Raw genomic sequence first — 20326 nt, 5'->3', positions numbered from 1 at the left:
GAACGTGGCAAAGTGTTGATCTCTCGGTTGTTGTTTGGCGGTGCGATCGACGGTTTGATCATTCTTATTTGTTGTTGAAATGTACATGACTCAATACAGTGGAGCGGAAAAACGGTTATTCGGATACCTTTTATCCGGCTGTCCATTTATCCGTGCTGTTGAGAAATGACAGTTCATTACAAAGATGATATTGCTTGCTGAGGACATTTGAAATAACGGTTATCATAGCATATTGTCATAGCAAAAAACGCTATAATTCATGGCACATTTCAAATATTATCATTGTTATCAAAAAAAAAAAGTTAATAAAAACAAGCTATGTTTTACCAAAACATAATATAAATTTCAAAAAAAATCCGGAATTTGGGATAAAATATATGCTTTGACTCACTTTGACTCATTACCCGTGTTATTCGAGTATCAGGGCGAGATCCAGTCCCGATAAGCCCGGATAGAAGACGCTCCACTGTATAAAATATCTTTCCTAAAAATATATTTCAATTAAATAATTAAACTGGATTAATTTAATTAAATAATTTAAAATCAAATAAATAATTTGGAACTGATTAAGCTGTATTACTTTTAAGACAAAAATATTTTAAATCGTACTTGTTTCTTTTTTAACATTTTATTCCCTCTCGGGGGAACTGTCTTGCAAGACAATTTCTGCAAAGCTGCACCAAAAAGCTCCACCTGAGAAGAGTTGCAGAGAGTATTCTCCAGAGCACTCTCCCGAGCCAGAGCTGTTTCGTTGCCGAGAGCACTGATCAGCAGGCTAGAGAGAAGCGGCGGCTGCAAAGAGAGCACGATCGTGTGTGCAGCCCTCCCGTCATCGATCGCCAACGAGATAAATCAGAATTTCAAACGAAAGCAAAAGTGTTTTCTTTCCACGAGTCTCTTTGCATATTGTTTTCTTGTTGCTTTTTATCTGCCGTTGCTTTTAATGCGTATGCGCTAATTTATCCACCTGGTTGACTGACACGAAACCGCCGGTTAATGATCCCGATCGACCAGACTGGCTGGAAACGGCCAGCCGCCAGATGAGCAGCGATCCGGTTTTTTGTGGAACATCAAACAAGATCACCGTTTTGGCGGTAGCAAAATAACGACGCTTTGGAGAATAATGCTATGTGCACCGGTTCAATTGCGATCGTTGCGAATGGAGGGTACAAAAGAGGAAACCTGTGCAGCTTCTTATCGAATAAGTAATAATTATCAGCCATGCCCAATGCGCGTTCGGTGCAATTATGCATTCATGAGCAGCATATGTGCGCTTCCGCCAACGTACGATATGAAACGAATTATTCAAATTCACGATCATACTTCGATTTCTACTTCAGGATGTGAACCTGATAAAAAAAAATAATTTGTTTTTTTATGTTTAAAGAAAAATGCACTTTTTACTCATTGAAGATTCTTAATATAGTAGCACTAAAAAAACACTGTTCACAATCTCTTCAATTTGTGTTTTGTAGAAAAATAAACACACATCTTTGAGGTACGTTTCCCATTGCCCTAGCCAGGGCCAGGACATTGCCAGCAGAAAATTGCTCTTCTAGACCGACTCCAGCAGCAGCGCAATGCCCTGTCCACCTCCAATGCAGGCCGATCCGATGGCACGCTTGAGGTTCTTGCGTCTGTAAAGAAAATAAACCATTGTGTAATTATTAAACTATTTTACCGATCAATTGCAATCCTGTACTTACTTCAGCTCATGCACCAGGTGGCCAGTGATGCGCGATCCGGACGCACCGAGCGGATGGCCGAGCGCGATCGCACCACCGTTCAGGTTGAGCTTGTTGATGTCCAGTCCGAGCTCGCCGGCGCAGGCCAGCGTCTGCACACCGAACGCTTCATTAATCTCGAACAGATCAATATCGTCCATCTTCAGTCCGGCCACCTTCAGCACGTTCTGGATCGCGGGCACCGGTCCGATGCCCATAATCTCCGGCGGTACACCCACCGTGCTGTATGCCACCAGTCGTGCCAGCGGGGTAAGGTTGTACTTCTTGAGCGCATCCTCCGAAGCGACCACCACCGACGCGGCACCATCACAGATACCCTAAAACACGCGAATTGAATGATCACATGATTTAAAATATAAGAAAATGTCGACACCCTTCCTGGCGGCTCCTCACTCACCGAAGCAGTGCCGGCAGTGACGCAACCATTCTTCTTGAACAGGGACGGCAACTTGTTCAGTCCCTCGAGCGTGGTCTGGGGGCGCGGGTGCTCATCGACGGCAAAGTCAACCTCCTTGCCCTTCACCTTCAGCTTGAACGGGGTGATTTCCGTCTTGAACACTCCTTCGTCGTTCGCCTTCTTCCAGAGCTGCTGCGACCGGTACGCAAACTCGTCCACCTTTTCGCGCGGAACCTTGTGCTTTTCGGCCAGATTTTCGGCGGTCAGTGCCATCGGCAGCTTGCAGTACGAGTCCGTCAGGCCGGTCTAGAATGAAAGACAGACAAATTAAGTTAAATTTGCGTACTGTACGCCCATCTCATGCCTTCTTACTCACCCACAGAGCATCCTCCAGGGCCGGGCTAGTGCCGAGCGGAATGCCGAAACGACTGTTGCGCAGCGTGTACGGTGTCTGGGACATGTTGTCGACTCCTCCGGTAAGCGAAACGTGGGCAGCACCGACCAGGATGTCCTGCGCTCCGTTCACCACCGCCTGGAAGCCGGAACCGCACAGCCGGTTCACGCCGAGAGCCGGTCGCTCGATCGGAATGCCACAGCCGAGCGACACGTGACGCGGCAGGAAGGCACCATCGGTCGAGGACAGTACCAGCACCTGGCCAATGTTGACGGAATCGACCTGATCGGGCTTAAGGCCGGCCGCATCCAACGCCGCCTTGGCCGCAACCGTCTGCAGCTGCGTTGCGTTGGTGTTCTTGAACACTCCGCCGAACGTGCCGAAAGCGGTACGCTTGGCCGCCACAATGAAAACTCCTGAAGGGTAACGCCAGGGGGAGGAGGAGATAGAAGGAGAGAGATAAGCATCAGGAACGGTGTGCCGGTGTAAATGGGTAAGCGTGCAAAACAAGTGTAAAAAGCTGCTGACAACAGACAACCGGCTGTGTAACGGGAAGCAGAACGGGGTTGCAGCCTTCCCACTATCAGGATTATCAGCATCACACCGTTTGTGGGGGGGAAGAACTTGAAAATGGCTGGCCCATTTCCTCTTATCAACCCGGCCTGTCTGTGGCCATATTCGCGTCTTGTGCGATACTGTTTGATGGTGATAAATGAGCTATAGAAACCGGCCAGGCACCGAACGAGTCATGTGCTTAATGGTGAAAAAGGTTAGGGAAAACATAAAAATGTAGCAATGTAAAAAAGGAGTTGGAATTTTCGAAACATATCGGTATGCCGGCATACGAGCTGTTAACAATGGGAGAGAGGGCAACAGAAAGTTGTTGCTTTCGCTACGTCATCAGTTCGGACTTTGACCCGGCAATGACCAGGCCATTTGATGCTGAATGATACGGAAGATCAAAGTCCAAGCAGAAGAGAACTATGTTCTTGATCGCGTAACACCACAACTACACAACTTTAAAATCAATTTTTGGGGCCAAAGTACAAAGTGTTTATACTTTTTTAAGCAACTTTAAGACTACGGCTTCATGGAATGCTGATCTTACCCTTCGTAAGTGCTGCCATTTTGTTGGACGATGCTGGAGTTACAGTACACTTTACAATAACAAAAAAAAACTCTGCACAAAATACACTAAACTAAAAATTGTCTAGAATGTTATCGAAACTCCTATCAACAAGTTAACAACACCACGGACACGCAACTTGCTGCAGCTTACGGCCAAAAAGTGAGCAACAGTGAACCGACGGCAGGTTTTGTTATTTACGGCTCAGATTGTGCCTACTTCTACCGTGGAATGAAGTGAGAACTATAGTGCTCTCTTTCTCACCTGTACAATGAATCAGATGTTTATCATCACCCATCTCTTTCTCGCTTTAGGGATCGTCTACACGTATTGACTCAGTTCTTGGAAAGAATGAGCATTCAAATGGACGGTTAGTTTCACGGCTCTGGTTTTAAAATTGCTGAAAAATATTCCTTCAAAGGCGCGGGACAAGAAGTTCAAGCAATTTCTTTCCTGTTATGGTAAATTTTCTATAAGGACGAACCATTTCCCATTGCTCAACCAGATATTTTACCTGCTTTTTATATATTTGTCTAGTTGTTATAGTTTGCGACACTATTCCGTCGACGCTTTAGCGTGTATGTGTTATCACTCGTTTGTAATTTTTAACTCCCATACCCTTTTTTTCTCTCTCGAATGCACTTTTTTATGCTTAGGTACGTTTATAACAAATCCCCTTTCCCTTTCCTACGATGTTCACATTTGTACGAGGTTAACACTTTTGCTGCATTTTCGATTTTTGTCTTCTAAATTCTGCTAGAACAACGCGAAAGTAAACAGCTTTCCAAAATAGAATAAAAAAACAACGAAAACCCCACCTTCAAAACCACAAATTAAAAAAAAAAAAACGCGTTTGCTTTTGCTCGCTACCCAAAGTTCGCTATCCCTGCGTCGAATTGTGCCCTTATGCTAGTTTCACCCTTAAACCCCTTCACCCGCAAGCCGGCCAGCTGGCGCAAGCTGCCCAAGCTACGCCCAACCTCTAAATATCAACCGTTTTACGCTAAACTACGTTTCGCGCCCAGTAATCGGTACCCGCGACCGCAGTTACCCGTCCATTGTTAGTCGTTGCTCATTGGAAACTCGCGGTTCAGCACCTCCAGGTCGCGGTTGTCGATGGCCGTATGCAGGTCCTGCCGGCTCATCAGCGACAGCACCATGCGCAGCAGCGTCCAGATCGCGCTCGACATCTGCTGCGACATTGAGTTAACCTTCAACCCGGACCGGGTCGCCGAGGTAGCCTGGAGGTTTAGGGCCGTCAGCAGATGCTCGGCCGCTTCCTTGTACGCCTTCAGATTGACGCAAATAATGCCAACGTTAAACCGTGCGCGGATAAACCCGGGCTGGATGTCGAGCGCCCGCTGGTACGCGGTGACCGCCTCCAGCGAACGATTACCGTTGGCTAAGCTAGCACCGAGCCGGTTCCAGGCTTTCGAGCTGTCCGGCCGTACCTGCAGCACGGCCTGGAAGCAGTCGACCGCCTTGTCGTACTCGGAGGACAGATTGAACAGCACGCCCAGCGCTTCCTGTATGTCCGCGTCGATCTCCGTTGGCGACTGCTGCACCGCCTTGATGAACAGCTCCTGCACGTCCTGCAGCTTCGGTCCGCCCATGAACGAGCTGGCCACGGGTGACTCCTGCGCCTGCAGCATTTCCGGCGGCACCAGCTGCTCGTACTTCGGATTGCACTTCATCCAGCGAATCAGCATCCGGAGCGCTTGGTTTTGCAGCACCTCGTTCGTGTACGAGATGGCCAGCGCCATCAGCACGGGCATGTTGTTGGGATTGAAGGAAAGCGCCTTGTTGAACGCGGCAATCGCGTTCGGGTCCTTTTCGTTTTCCGCCTGCGCAAAGCCGAGCTGTTCCCAGATTTCCGGATTCTCGGGATCCTGCTTGACGGCCGACTCGAAGCACAGGACGGCGCTCGGGATGTCACCCTGCGCCAGGAAGGCTTTCCCCTTCTCGAACGCATTCTCCACGTCCGCCATCGGATTTTCCTCGTCGAACTTGTACTCCTTGAAGGGATCGTAAAAGTCGTTAAACTCGGACAGCCACGGATGCTTGCCCTCGCCCTCCGCCAGCGTACGCCACTCGTCCTGCAGGCGCTCCCAGAACTGCTTGTTGTAGGAGTCGGACGCTTCGTCCTGCTCCTGCTTTTCCGCCTCGAACGCCTTGGCCCAATCGTCCTCCGGCTTCTGCGCTTGCTCTTGCACCTTTTGCTCCTGCTGTTCCTGCTTTCCCTTCGATGAGCTTGCCTCGAGTTCGTCGAACCGGTTCTCCCACACGCTGCTGGACACTTGGCCGTCGTTAATTAGTACGTTCCCCGTACTGACGTTGTTCATAAATCGCACAAACTGTAACGAGAGTAAAGCTAGTCCATTTCTACCAAACGGGAAGCTGCATCACCACGCACACACTTACCTGACTCTGCTGTAAGTTTGGATTGCCCATCATTTGCTGTCCCGCCATGGACTGGTACATCATTTCATTGGCCGCCATTCGCACCGAGGGCATTTGATTTCTTTCGTACGAATTGAGAAACTCCTGGTTGGCCGGTCGCTGTAACGGGTGTGCGGTATTGGTCTGAATCGGTGCCATGTTGGATTGCGACCAAACCTGAAGACGGTAAAGAAATGCGTTTGTGATGCGTCGATCATAAACCCCCCCCCCCCCCCCCCCCCCAGCCCAGCGCCGCTACACACTTACGCTCGACAGTTTGCTTTCCACCATCATTTCGCCTCGAAACTGATCCGCCCAAGCGGCGTCTCCGGGCGCAAACTCGATCGAACGGCCCGCACCAACGATCTGCTGCTGCCGGTGGTTTTGGGCATCGATTTCCCGCATCTCCTGGAGTAGCTCGTTCATGCGGAAGGTTTGCGGTACCGGTGCTATCTGGCCCATGAACTCGTTCACCAGCTCACGGTCGCCACCGGCGAAGGAGCTTCGACCGCCGGCCAACCCTTCATCCTGCAGCGCTACGTCCTTCCGCACCTGCCGGCCCAGGTTCATCAGCGGATTCGCTCCGCCACATTCCGGCTCTACCAGCTCTTTGAACGACATCTTCGCACGCTTTCACCGGACAGCTCGGAAGGGGAAGGGGAAACCCACCTTCGCTCGCAGATACGTTGGGGAACTTCAAGGAATAATTGCAGACCGTAAGCTCGCTACCCGGATTGACCACACGTCATTGATGCAAGGCTCCTGAATCAGTGCAAGCGGATTATGCTCGTTCGGTTATGCAGCAAGGATTTCGCACCTATCGCCACAGACCACTTGTGCGTGAACTTGTGCACCGTGTGGGGCCAATAAATGACTGATAAACTGATAACACAGGCACCTTTTTGGAGGCTTGATAACCGGGTTTTCTTGCTGCTTCTTGCACGACCCCTGGGACTCTCTTCGACGGTTAGCGTACGAAACTTCCTGTCCGTGATGGTTGCCTTTGCGACGAGGGCCGGGTTGCTGAAGGCCATATGCCACGGACTTGCTTTCCGGTGGTAGATCACACCCGCTATTGATACCGTGCGACTAGTTTTACTGTTTACGTATTCCGAAGCTGCTCTGCCCTTCTTTTTTTTGCTGCTTTATTTTGACAAAATAGTTTTGTTTGTGTATGTGTGTGTGTTTGTGTTGCTGTTGAGAAATGACATTGCGAGACAGGGTGACCAGAACGGTTCGGTACTTCGTGTTGAACAGTCACGTTGTGTTGCTTTCCTTTCTTGAGCAAAATTAGCTGAAAATCGCTACATTTCTTATGATTTAAGGTAATTTTCAACAAAACATTTGTTCGGATATGGTGTAGTGAGCATCTGGTACATAAATTATCGCAATTTCCGTCTTAATTTCAATACGTTAAACTGCTCTGCAAGCTCGAGATTCATCGGGCTCCTCCATATGCCATGGACAAACATCGAACCAGACCTGCCTTGAACCACCGCCAGGATACATCTCCGGTCGTACAATACATCTCATATTTCGTGTGTTCTAACTAGTTTTGAAACACAAGAAGCTTCATTCAAAATGTGCTGCTGCTATTCAAAAATGGCCGAATTTCTCTACCATCACCGGGTAGATCAGCTGCCGAGATGATTCTAAAGGATACTCGATCTTTGCTTACCGGGATGATTATCCAGGATGCTCGAACTGCAGGGCAATGTAGACTCGCGATATCCAACTGATTGTCCTTCACGTGATCTAACCAAGGAACTCACTATGCTCTGCCGATCTGAGGATCACTATCGAAGACCTTCTTGGTGGAGCAGGAGTCCAAGCCGGCCGGAAGCAGGCAATTCCTGTTCATCACATGGCATAGTTCTGCTTCCGATGTTGTCGATGATCACCTCGAAGTGAAGCAATTGGAGTTGAGAAGACATTTTGCAAATCGTTTATCGAAGCCTGTGCCAAGGATGTAAGAGTAGAGAGGAGAATATTTTACAGAGATTTGTCTTACATCTATTGCCAGCAGTAATATACACCAGGTAGGTTTGAAACATGTTTTGCTCATTATTAATCCATTTTCCAAAGTTTATCAAGAATAACTAAAATATTTTTGCATTATTTTGTAATATGGCACAATTATGCTTCCGATGTAGTCCATGATTATACGTAGGACTGACTATCCTGCTATGGTAACAATAAGTCACTGAAAGCCAAGCTCAATTCACTAAGTGGGTACAGGCAGGCCTTGACCGACAGCAGTTGTTGTGCTAAAGAAGAAGAAGAAGTAGTCCATGATCACCTCGAACCCATGATCCTCCCGATCCTTGGATCCCCTGGGATTCATAGTGAATTCTCATTCAAGGACGCCAAAGAAATCACCATTGCCTAATTCCTAGAGTCAGTGTAATCTTTATTTCAATCCGGGAAAAAATCGCTCTCTGTTTGTTACAGTTTTCATCCTGTGTTAACATGTTCGTATTTGCAACAATTGAAATCGGTAGTAAAAATGTGAAACACGGTTGTTGTTGTTGTTGTTGTTGTTGTTGGTTGGAAACGTTTGTTATACTAAAACTATCAGAACGAGCAAGAGAGTGCGGGTTTCAAAATGGGGGCCAGCTGCAAGCACGGTTGTTGTTATATATACATAATTTAAGAAAACCAAAACCAACAATTGATAGGAGTGTGAAACATAGCACTTTTGTTCGGTGAACAAATTCGTTCAATTACTTGTTAACTGCCCTTTTAATAGAGTAACATTACCATATTTCCCCACACGGCACCAGCAGACCAACGTTTATGGGAATTATGGGTTGTAAGCGTAATCTATGCCGTGCCAAAGCGATTATAACAGAAACTTCTCTCGTCATTCGCGCTTAACATCCACATGGTTCGTCCGTTTGTCCTAGGTTAAAGATCAATGTTTGCAATGGATATGTGGAAACTAGTGTTATTGTAGAACTGTTTTTCTTTTTCTTACCTTTGTAATGGGATTTATTCCATGTTTGAGCTACCTACTTGTTTCACCTTTTTATTCTTATTATTTAGAGTCCTAGCATTTAATGTTTTATTAATTGGATTGCTTGTTTTGCATGCCCTTTACTGCGCTTTTTACTACTTATTATTATCTCAATTTAATGCATGCATTTTCTTTGTACGCAAATATAATTTGATGCAATCTATAGAACAACGTCATTTTTAACAACTCTCTCTCTGCCTGTCTCTCTGCTTCTCTCTATTTTGCTAACGAGTCTTATCTCCTTCCTTCCGATAGTTTTTAACTATCGCCCCAAACAAACAATACTGCTGTATTTAGTAACGATTTTCTTCTCACTCTTCGCCAAACGGCAAACACGTGGCCACAACGCGAATGCAACGTAAGCGAATCCACCAAGGGACCAGAAACTCAACTTACTTCAGCTGCAACTGTAACAAAAGGGTGATCCTCCTCAGTCGACCCTTAACGCGCATCTTCTACTACCTAATCTACTCGAAATCGAACTTTATTTAAAATAAGTCTTCTGTTACACAGGTATTCACTATTCTAAGCAGATTTGCAGAAAGTTTTAAATATGTATAAGACACTACCACACCCACGACGCTCCGTTCGGTCCGGCAAATATCCTTCTAAAAGCCTCTGCCACCGGAAATGGGCATCTTCTTTTCTCTCTCTCTCTCTCTTTCTCTCGATACTAATTTAAGATACAGGATGTTCATCGTTTTAGCGGTTTTTTCTGCTTTCTAAGGAACAAAAAACGAAACCAGATTTAGCGGCTTGTAATCACCACCACAGTAGCAAGCAACTACGGAATTTGTTATTCGTTGTTCGAGATAAAGCCTTACCAGGGTCATTGGTCATTGGTCAACCAGGGTATTGAGTTTTCTGTGAATTTCTGGATGTGTGTGTGTTTGTGTATCGGTCTGTTTGTTCAAATGTGAGTCCTGAGAAAAATTACGAATGTTTTTCTTTTCATTTCTCTACCTACAATTATGTATTCGTAACGTTAATTTGTTGCTTAACTCGCCCCTAAATTGTGCGGGAGGGAACGGGCTTCCTATCGCTAGATATTTTTTGGGATTTTTTAGGACATTTTGGGATAAAGTGTTAACGAGAGCTGAGGGGGGCGGAGGACAATAACCATACAGCGCCGCCGTAGCATTTTGCTTCCTAATTTGTTTTTGTTTTTTATTGTATGCGCTAGCCCCATCGTCTCTATCACATGCGGTTTTATTTATGCTTTGCCAATTGCTGCGACACTGTGTTCCGGTGGCCGGATTGTCGCCAAGCTTACGTATTAGCACCAGCGGCTTTCTGAAAGCGCCAACTTCGGCTGGACGTATTAATTAACTGTGCCTACAGAGAAAACAAACTAAAAAAAACCATGGTCTGGCCTTTTTTTCCTGGATGATTTAGCTCCCGAATCGCAACGCAAGTTTGTGCGCAACTAGTAGCGTACCATTGCGGCTTTCTTTTGCGTAGTGCCTGTTCACGGTGCGCAACGCGGTGCAGCAGTAGAGGTGGCCGAGAAGTAACGCTCGCCTGAAATGCTGACAAGCACAGACGAGACGTTTCCGTTTTGCATCGGAACTGCACGGCATTAGCAGGAAAGACATACCCGCCCGGTGCCGGGCATTAACACCTAATGCAACGCCACACCGCAAGGAGCAGCAACCCGGCCACTTTAAAAGGGGATGGACTTTTTCCTTATCGCACTGGCGGCACCGAGGGCCGATTTGTTCGTCGGCGAGCCCGGCACGGACGTGGACGCGGTCAGGTTGTGCTCCATCATCAGCTGGGCCGTGCGGTAAAACTCATTGTCCGGATCGAACAGGGCGGCCGAGAAGTACTGGCTAAAGAGCCGGCCCATGTACTGGTCCTTGTTGGCGGGCCACCAGCCCTCCAGGAAGCCGATGTGGCCGCCGCGCGCCGTAATCAGGATGGCAACGTGGGACGAACCGGCCGCCGCCTTGATCGGGATCGCATCGAGCGGCTGGAACGGATCGTCCGCCGCACTCAGACACAGCAAAGGCACTTTGATCTGGTGTAGTTTGTTGTGAAGCGTGGCGTCCGTGTAGTAGCTGTCCACATCCTTGTAGCCGAAGTGTTTCGAGGTGAACGCCGAGTCGAACTGTTTGATCGTTTTGCTCTGGGAGTAGGAAATGGCAAAACAGGGTTGTAAATTGTGGGAAACAAACTATACAATTATGGTGATGTTATACACCGACACAACGTACCTGAAGTACTTGGTTCATGTCCCATTCGAACTCTTCGCCCCGCAGTATGTCGTACTTGCTCACTGTTCGACACAGGCTCGAGGCTAGATGCCGGCCAAGAAGATTGTTCAGTATCGGCTGCTCAATGCTGGCACAACCTACGAAGAGTAAGGAAGAAGAAAACAGAAGCAAATTCATATTAATAACAGAGTACAGTAAAATGTTTTAATTGCCACCTTTTTGCGGAACGTTCTGGAACGTTAATCCCGTTCGCTTAGCTGTTCGTGCCTCACCGCTATAACACGTGGGACCTAACCGCACATGACGCCGCTGATAAATCGCTTAGCCGTCGGCACAACATTTGGCACTGATAAGACCCCAGACGCCCTTGAGATTAATGGTTAGTCAAAATTAATCACAGCGCAATGTTGTGCTTCTTTCTTCCTCGCTTTCCCGGATCTTGCTTCCTTGCTCCGTTACTGTTCACATCGATCCACATCCGGGTTGGCAGTGAATCGACTAACCAGCGCCTTCCCCATGTAGTGCCACAAATCGATACTATTCAAATCAACCACAACACCCACCCCGGGGGCCAACGGCGTGCAACTGTCACCCTGCGACCCGCGATGTCAAAGCGATGTACAAAATTATTGATAAGCCCCGCCTACCTTTGTGTACGTCCCACGGTACGGAGATAATTTTGGCCGCGGTCAGGATCGATTTTGCCTCGTCGCTGTGGCGCGCCAGATAGTTGCCGAGTATTAGGCCACCCATCGAGATGCCGGTCGCACCGATGCGGACGTGCGGGTTCGACTGCTTCACGTGCTTCACCACCTCGGACAGATCCTCGCAGTTGGAGGCACAGTAGAGGCGCGGCGTCTTGAGTGCGACACCGCCCAGCCCCCGGTTGGTGAACACGACCGTCCGGATGCCGATGCGGTTGGCGGCCGTTACCAGGCACTTGATGTACTCGGCCTGCGATTCCCCGGTCAACCCCGGCAGGATGATGATGACCGGCGATTCGGGATCGCAACCCGTCTCCAGCCAGTCGAGCGCTACCTCGCCACCATCCTTCAGGGTGAACACTTCCCGCCTATACTCGACCAGCGGCATGATGTTCGAGCGGATGATGCTAGCGAACACGGTCTGTGCGCGGCTTTCCACGCACCAGAACGTGGGCCAGAATTTGTTCTCCAGCGTGGGGATGTGTTTGCGCAGGTACTTCTTGAACGGTCCGTTCGAGACGGCAAGAATTGGGCGCTAATGGTGGGAGGGTGGGAGTGGAGGGGCGGAGTTTGAATGAGAATTACAAATGCAAGGTGTTTCGAAGTACGGTGTGCTTGAACAACTATACATACCTTGACCACTTCCATCAAGTAGTAGATGAGATAGCCTACTAGGACTATCGCCACCAGATGCCATCGGGGCAGATTGGTTAGGTAAGTGTACAGGAAGGACAACATTGTTGGGCAACCGAAACTGCAGTCGTGCTGAAATGTTCTGATGCCTTTGCCTCTTTTCCTTCTAGCTAGGGTGTAGTGTTTTCTGGAAAAGAATAAAAGGAATTTTCCGGGTTAGAAAGACGCTTTTTGAGGTGCAGATAGAATCGTAGCTAGTCCCTGAAGATGACAGAAATCCGGAGTCATCTCCGATCTGACTCTGAAAACTTCGGAACCATCTCCGGAAGGTAGGCCCGACCAGCATTTCTTTTTTGGAGTCGTCCGGAGTCGTAGTTGAAGTCATCCAGAGAAGGAGTCGTCCGGAGACGTCCAGAGTCGGAGTCATCTAGAGTTGTTGACGTCCAGAGTCGAAATCGGCCGGAATTGGATTCCACGGCATTCGATCAGAATCAGCCAGAATCGACTGGAGCTGACGGGAGTCGGAATTGGCCGAGCTTGGTCAGTGTCGGAGCCGAAGACGGCCGTTGCAAGGACCCTGTCGCAAAGCATTGCTGCCGTCGCTATGCCGGGCCGGGCGACGCCGGGCGGTATTAGAAGTTTACCGATTTTACCAGAGTTCCGACTAACAATAACCGGAGTTGGATCGGAGTTGTGGGTGCGCTTCAGAGAGCACATCACTAAAACTGGAGTTGTCGTAAGCCTGTCCCACAGCGGACTTCAAGGTATGAAAATGTCTCAAACTTACAAACCGTTCGAACATTTCTTCTTTGCTTTTGCAAGTAGACCTCTGGGCCGACCTTTGCCAGTGTGGCAAAGAACTGAAATAGGCCTAAACATTTTTCCAAGCGCCACCAACAACATACCAACCAACTTTCCACAGCCACCATCGCACGCGCGTGTTCAACTATGGAGGTCATACACACACACACACACACTGCACGAAAACCGCAGCCCCCCGGCCGTTCTCGACGAGTCTGAAGCGCTTGGCAGTTCAATGTTCTGCATCGATTGCATGCGCAAACGAATGCATCCGATTGGCACAAGTGCAGCCAGTTAGCATAAGGAGAAACGCAACATCGTTCGAGGGCAACACCAAGGGTCGATCGATAAAGCGCGCTCTGGCAATCGCGAATCGATCAAATATATATGAAGGTAACATCAGTGTCCAGTGTCCTTTTTGGAGGGTGAATTTGTTTTGTGAACGCTCCCTCCAGTTGAAGCAACAATGCCGACGAATTTCCAAAGAAATCATTTGTTGCTCCACGCGGGCACGTGTGCGTGATTTGGTAATGAAGTGGAAAATTCGGCTTAATCCGGAAAACAAATCAAGCACTTTGGGGCTCGAATGGACGGAAGTTGTAATGTTTCTCTTTTTCTAATGTTTTTTTTCCAGCTCTTTGATGCAGGTGCGGGGGAATTAACTAAACTTCTCTGATTCTTCGGTGTTTGTGCGGCCTCCTGCCTGCGATATCTGACCACACGATAAGGAGACCAATTCGTCGTCATTAAACGCCATCATGCCATGCGACGCGAGTTCCTTCTCAACGTCCCCGTGGAAAAAATCAATATGTAAAGGTCAGTGGACGCCATCAGCAAGAGGAAAGGTAGGCCTTGGGTTTCTGGTTTCGGAACAATCGAACCACAGTGGCACTGCGTGCCGGAAAGAGACTTTTTTTAGAAGATGGAGTTTTGATATAGAAGAAAAATCAAAGTAGCCACAGTAAAAATCAAAGCCATGGGAATTTTTCTCGCTTTTAGAGGGTAGCGGTGTAACAAATTGAGTTCTAAAATGGTTCTACACACTTTGTCTGCTTTAGTAGTTGTTGCCTAAGAGTGCTTAGTGCCAACCAGCGAACGCAAACTATTGGACCCAACTCGTTGTTTTGCGCCAACCACAAACGATCTTTGCCCTCTCGACGGCGTCGGCAGCGACGGCGGTGGCGACCATTCAGACGAGTCGAGAACAATATATTACACCCGCAAAAAAAAACGCACCCGCCACCAATCCGCTTGCTAATCCTATAAATACAAAAGCCACCATCAAACAATCTTTCATCCATTCGCACCACGGGCGGACCACTTAAGGCGAGCGAGCCCGGGAAAAATTGGGGAAAGGGTACCGCGCACACGAGGTTGCTGTTTTTGCGCAAAATGCACGCGACAATCACGTTTCGCGTGTTTGCTCTGCCCACAGTCCTCCCCTCTAACGTACACAAACTCGCGCTCTCTCTCTCTCCCTCTCTCACCAATGTTCTCTACCATCTGTGCACGGGGTGTACGCACGATCGAAAGCTCTAGATGCCGCCGGGGCGCGATCACACACACGCCATATGTTTGCGGTGCTGATTTTGATCCGTCTTGTGCAAATAAGCCGAAAATGTTTAAGGCCACCTTTACCGTCAAGCGGTATGCGTAGTACGCACGGAACGGAACCTACGTCGAGATTACACTGTTATCGGAGTTTGTGCTGGCGGAGTGTGCACTAGCGTCACTGATAAAGGGCAGTAACTACAGCACACAGGCGGGAAGGTTAAGCTCACATTATTCATCATGCCATTGTGATCGTTTGTCCCCTGTTTCGTGTGTCATTATTTTTTTGCGGCTGCTCCTTATCATAACGGATCGGTTGTTGTGTCGGGCCACTTCCGCAACTGTGCTGTGCTCACGTTTTGCAAAGCGAATTCCCTATCCAAATGGCACATCATTAAATTAACCCATTGAAAAAAACCATACTGTCCGCGCACCACACCGCGTCAGATGACTGTTGTAGCCCCCGTATGAGATCACTCACCCACCAACAACACCACCTTCACTGAACGCACTGTTTTAACCTAAACAAAACGACCGGGCAGCACACGCTGTGCGCGCTCGCTCTTCTACGACGGTATGGCCTAGCCCTAGCTACGCCGACGGATTCGCGCACCGTACTGACGAAGAGTGCGCGAAGCTCGCGCGACTTAATACTCTCTAGCGCACCGCGAGCGCATCCGACTCGCGCACAACCATGACGTAAGAAGGGATCGGGGTACCGGGCCTCTCCGGTAGCGGCTCATCGATGCGCAAGACATCGACAGTGATCCGGTGGTGTGCGTTTGATGCTTCATGCTCACATGTTCACTACCACTTCCCACTACTTATCACCTTTCGGAGGACGGATCGTACTTTTTTTTTACTATGCGTGCATCGGGACGGACGGTTTGGCAGCATATCGCATATTCCTTGCAAAAGCCGGGCGTGATCGGCTTTGCGTGCGGGATTATCTCGTGACCGCGGGGGGATTTGGGGTCGTAGCGAATGGATTCGCGGTAGCAACAATCACGCAAGGATTGAGGGTGGTTCTAGGCCGGGCGATGGTGGGGGGGGTGTGGGGCAAAGTTTAGTGGATTAATTGTCGGTTTCAGATCGATTGAGGCTTGGACGGACTAGTACTACTTTGTGTGCACTGTGGAGAATGATGTGATTTCTTGTTTTAACATACCCTCGATAAAGGATAATGCATTCTTGAGGTTTATTATAAATTTTGCTTAATGTTGCAACCATTGTAGGTAATAATTTACTAAGATTTAAACCACTAATCAATGGAACTGGTGAAAAATTCATTCAGTCCAATGAGAAAGAGGCGTTGGAGCGGCCCGTAACTGATTCCTAGGCTTCAGGGTAAAGGAACATTAACATCGCATCTTCTTTAATGATGATTGAAATCGATAGGTATTCTATCTCAAAGATTTTGCTCAGTAAATAGTCATCATTGTTGAGAAGAATGCATAAAAGATCCCATACACAATTTAAGTTTAACTCCAAAATATTGCATTTTCAACAAGTACATAACATTAATTCGTTATCTAGCTATACAAATTCTGAAATACAATGCCCGGTAAAGGTTCAGGATCAGTTTCAGAACCGGTATCAATTTCAGGATTGCTATAAGATTATGAACAGTTGCTCGTAGTGCATAGATTCGGGACCATTTCTAAGGAATGTACGGGTTTGGAATCTATTCCTGGATCGCTATGAGGTCAAGATATAGTACAGGATCTGTATGGTGCTTCCAAGTGTAGTCAAATTGTCGTCTGGTGTTTCCAAGCACTTTGGAAACACTTTATATGTGTCCAAGTACATAGGAGACACTAGTATGACGACCGATTCAGGATCAGTTCTAAGATCGGGTTGGGTTATGTGTAAGTTCTTGGTTCTGGATGAGTTCAGGATGAGCACATAGGCAAGCATAGATTATGTAAAAGTTCGGTATGGTTGCGAGATCACTTCCAGAACCGATATGGATTTTGGTTCACTATCAGGATTCGAAGGGATATGAGTTCTGTATAAGTTCTACGATCATTACGTGCTTGAGATCAATTCGAGGTCCCGATAAGAGCTATGGGAAAACCCTTTACGCGTATCCTAAAGATATTATATACCTCGCATCTCAATAGATATCTTTTGAGTAAGTTTCACTGTCTTTTTTATGTACTAAGAATACTAAACTTCTTAAAAGCTTTAAGATAGTCACAAACATAGGTTAAAATATAATATTCTTGGAATTATCGTATTAAAAACTGACTCTTGGGCTTGCAAATTTAACTATTTGTGTCACAAATTGATGTAGCATACTCAGCATTTCTGATGGATTTCCCTGTCTTCTTTTGCGCCTTACGCTAATACATACAACGATTGTGGCATCGATGCAACTTAATAAATAATAATGCTTCTTTCCACCAAGCGAAAGAAATGTGTTATTAATCTACCTTTATCATACTTCATTCTCATTCGCTTTCATCTATAAAACAACATAGCTAGAGCATTGTGTAACACATGTGTTCGCTCATAAGAAACCTCGTTTTGGGGTTTAAAAAAATCGCCCAAAAACCCCGTTTCGTTTGTTGGCATACACTTTGGTAGTGCAAACCGAAACCTCGCAAGACCCAAGCAAAGTGCTGTTTTCCATTTCAAAGGACCAATAAGTTCCTCATACCGGTGGTGGTAACAACAACAACACCCAGTACAAGCAAAGCATCGAGTGAAAAATTAATAATTGATAGCAACTATCCGGCCTTCCGAGCCAGTGTATGAACATACACTTCAAGTGCAATTGTGTTGTGTTTCTCCCCGTTTTTGTCCAATGAATATACAAAAAGGAAAGGAACATACAAAAACCTCTCACAGGATGCCTCGGTGTTTGGAGAGCTTGAGGTGGCTTTCACTCCTTTCCAGTTCCATTATTTTTCTTTGTTACTGTGCTGTGGGGCACAAAACCTTTTGCAAACGAACGTGCGAATATTTAAACGCGACATTAGCCCAGCAAATCGGTACAAATCTACAACACCGATCGACAAACTCTGGGCTGGCGCAACGGGACCATTAAAATTGTGTCCATGAGTAGTTTATTTAGACATCCCAAAACATCCGCATTGCCAAATTCGGTGATAAGAAGCGGTCACACAGAGCGGTCGTCAGCCTATCAGAGAAGCCTGGGAATGGTTTTGCAATTCAATTCAACGCTTTTTTTTTCTTGTGCGAAGAAGCATGTGCGCCACATAAACCAAAACGTGGCAATCACGTGTCCAACGTGCCGCCGCTGATCCGTTTGCCCAAGTGAAGAGACGAATGAAAAAAACAAAATTTCTCATCCATTAAAAACCCGCCTGGCCTCCTGGCCCAAGGATGTATCTTAGAGCATCCATAAAGCATTCGTCTCTGTGTGTGTGTGTGTGTGTGTGTGTGTGTGTGTGTGTGTGTGTGTGTGTGTGTGTGTGTGTGTGTGTGTGTGTAAGTGTGTCCTTTTGAAACACTGAAAACATAGGTGGGCATGCACCGTTGTGCTTCCAATTGTCCTTTAGCCTTCCGAAGCGCTTTCGACCGGTACAAGAAGGTACGGACAGGAGGACGACGTTTGAATGGCCAGCATGTGTGTGTGTGTGTGTGGGTGTTTCTATTGAGTGGAGTGGTGTTGCCACCCGTCCGTTTCGCAATTTTTGCCAGGTGTGATTTATGTCACCGTGTGACGCCTACACACACCACACCACACCGGGACCGACCCGAGCGCGTTGGCAAAAACACACTCACAAAAAGTGCTGTAGCGCCCTGTCCGTAGAAGATGAACAATGTTCGACCGCTTGTTTGCTGTTATTGGGTGCACTTTCACAGCTGTCCTTTCATTCCCGTCCTGCCCTAGGCAATGGTCCTGCAGTAAATAGCTGCATCCCCCCTCCCTTTTTTGTTGGAATGAGCCAATAACAAAAAGGGTTTTATTTGTTTGTAATTCTTCCCTTGCGCTGGAAAATTCCATTATTGCAGCAGCATGTTTTCTGGTTGTTGTTTTTGGTGCCACACACATACCTGCTGCCTGTGATTCCTGTCCTCGGGCGATCGGTTAACTTCCATCCAAGACACGCGTTCCGTCGTCGCCGTCGTTGCGCACCGTTTTTACACCGTAAATTTACACGGACCACCACATCAAAAGCCCACCGAAACCGAAACAAAATCAATCAGCAGCAGAAAAGCCCCCTTATACACATTCACACACAGCTGGAAATGAGACAGCTTCTTCTTCTGCTTCTTCCTTTTCCCATTTGGTCCCCGGAGCGCATCCGATGCGGATAAAACGCGATGTAACACAGCAGAGCGGTGTGGCAAACGTGATACAACCGACTGACGAAAACGCGCCCGTTCACACACACATACACACACAAACACAAGGGAACTTGCCACTCTTGGACTACCGCTCGGACTCACCACCGGTCATTAACCTAAAACCACACACGTCCACGGAACCGCAGCCTCGGCAGCAGCAGCAGCAGCAGCGCCCCAAACCTTTCAAAAAGGACGACACGGACACCTTCCCGCGGTTCCCGCTGGATGGTTATTTTAGGACCAAAAGAAAACTTGCCCTGCCTGCCACCTCCCGGAGAAGCGTTCACTTTTGGCCGCCCTTCCCCCACCGCTCCCCACGCCCCGTTGTCGAAGGAAGGAACGAAAAAAGGTTAGTCCCTTCCAGTCCAACAGTAAAGTAAAGGGCTGGTGAGCAGCTGAGCGTGCGATGCTAGACTGGTTGGTACCAGCAGGACGAACGTACCTCGAACACCGGCTCCGGTATTACCGGATGGGGTTAAAAACGGTGGCCAACAAGGCACAAACTCCGCACACCGAAAAAAGCTCGCTCTCTCTCTCTCTCTCACTACTTCTGTGTACAGCACGGAGGGGGGGGGGGGGGGGGGCAAAGGTGGAGAGGTTGAAACATAACCAAAATTCCGGCTGCCGCATTGCTGATCGAGCGCGCAAGGTACGGTGGCGGAAAATCCATGCGCCAACCGTTTCTAAAGCGTGGAACACAACAGTAGTGACAGGGAAAACTCTTCTCGCCACACATGTGCACGGTTACAGATAGAAGTAGCTAGCAGAGAGAGAGAGAGCGAGAGATCGGTACATGTGCACCTTGTGTTGTTGGCGAGAGAGCATTTTCCCGAATGGAATTTTTGCTTTGGAAAAATGAAACATTTAGCGCTGGTCTGTTGTGGGCACACTACACTGTGGGAGCGTTTTTCGCCACATGGGAGAGAGTGAAAATCAATCCCAAACACACTCACACATGTGTGGGGAGGATGAGAGAGAGAAGGA

At 47.8% G+C, this 20326-nt stretch overlaps 3 protein-coding genes across 7 annotated transcripts; all 3 read right to left on the bottom strand.

Moving 5' to 3' along the window:
- Nucleotides 1-1366: 1366 nt before the first annotated feature.
- LOC1270244 (3-ketoacyl-CoA thiolase, mitochondrial) lies at nucleotides 1367-3930 on the bottom strand. The gene is made up of 5 exons (XM_308924.5): nucleotides 3645-3930; nucleotides 2519-2952; nucleotides 2143-2448; nucleotides 1707-2062; nucleotides 1367-1637 (listed from the first exon to the last, which is right to left on the bottom strand). Exons 1-5 carry the CDS (start codon nucleotides 3661-3663, stop codon nucleotides 1556-1558), a joined length of 1197 nt encoding a protein of 398 aa, XP_308924.3. The 5' UTR covers nucleotides 3664-3930; the 3' UTR covers nucleotides 1367-1555.
- Nucleotides 3931-4148: 218 nt separating this feature from the next.
- Nucleotides 4149-7301, bottom strand: LOC1270245 (peroxisomal targeting signal 1 receptor). Its single transcript, XM_308925.5, has 3 exons — nucleotides 6369-7301; nucleotides 6084-6278; nucleotides 4149-6016 (listed from the first exon to the last, which is right to left on the bottom strand). Exons 1-3 carry the CDS (start codon nucleotides 6720-6722, stop codon nucleotides 4724-4726), a joined length of 1842 nt encoding a protein of 613 aa, XP_308925.5. The 5' UTR covers nucleotides 6723-7301; the 3' UTR covers nucleotides 4149-4723.
- A 2278-nt stretch (nucleotides 7302-9579) lies between these two features.
- LOC1270246 (protein ABHD1) lies at nucleotides 9580-19595 on the bottom strand. 5 transcript variants are annotated; one of them, XM_061650377.1, is made up of 5 exons: nucleotides 19049-19595; nucleotides 12671-12857; nucleotides 11981-12572; nucleotides 11334-11470; nucleotides 9580-11245 (listed from the first exon to the last, which is right to left on the bottom strand). In XM_061650377.1, the coding sequence occupies exons 2-5, from the start codon at nucleotides 12773-12775 to the stop codon at nucleotides 10781-10783; spliced, it is 1299 nt and encodes a 432-aa protein (XP_061506361.1). In that variant the 5' UTR covers nucleotides 12776-12857; nucleotides 19049-19595; the 3' UTR covers nucleotides 9580-10780. The 5 variants fall into 5 exon arrangements, with proteins under 5 accessions (XP_061506361.1, XP_061506359.1, XP_061506360.1 ...); XM_061650375.1 differs by lacking the exon at nucleotides 19049-19595 and adding an exon at nucleotides 15504-15701; XM_061650376.1 differs by lacking the exon at nucleotides 19049-19595 and adding an exon at nucleotides 14959-15219.
- Between the last annotated feature and the right edge of the window lie 731 nt (nucleotides 19596-20326).

The sequence above is a fragment of the Anopheles gambiae genome, chromosome 2 (genome assembly GCF_943734735.2).
Source record: "Anopheles gambiae chromosome 2, idAnoGambNW_F1_1, whole genome shotgun sequence".
Lineage (NCBI taxonomy): Eukaryota > Metazoa > Arthropoda > Insecta > Diptera > Culicidae > Anopheles > Anopheles gambiae.
Note: the sequence above shows the minus strand (reverse complement) of the source record. Positions and strands in the feature narration are given on the sequence as shown.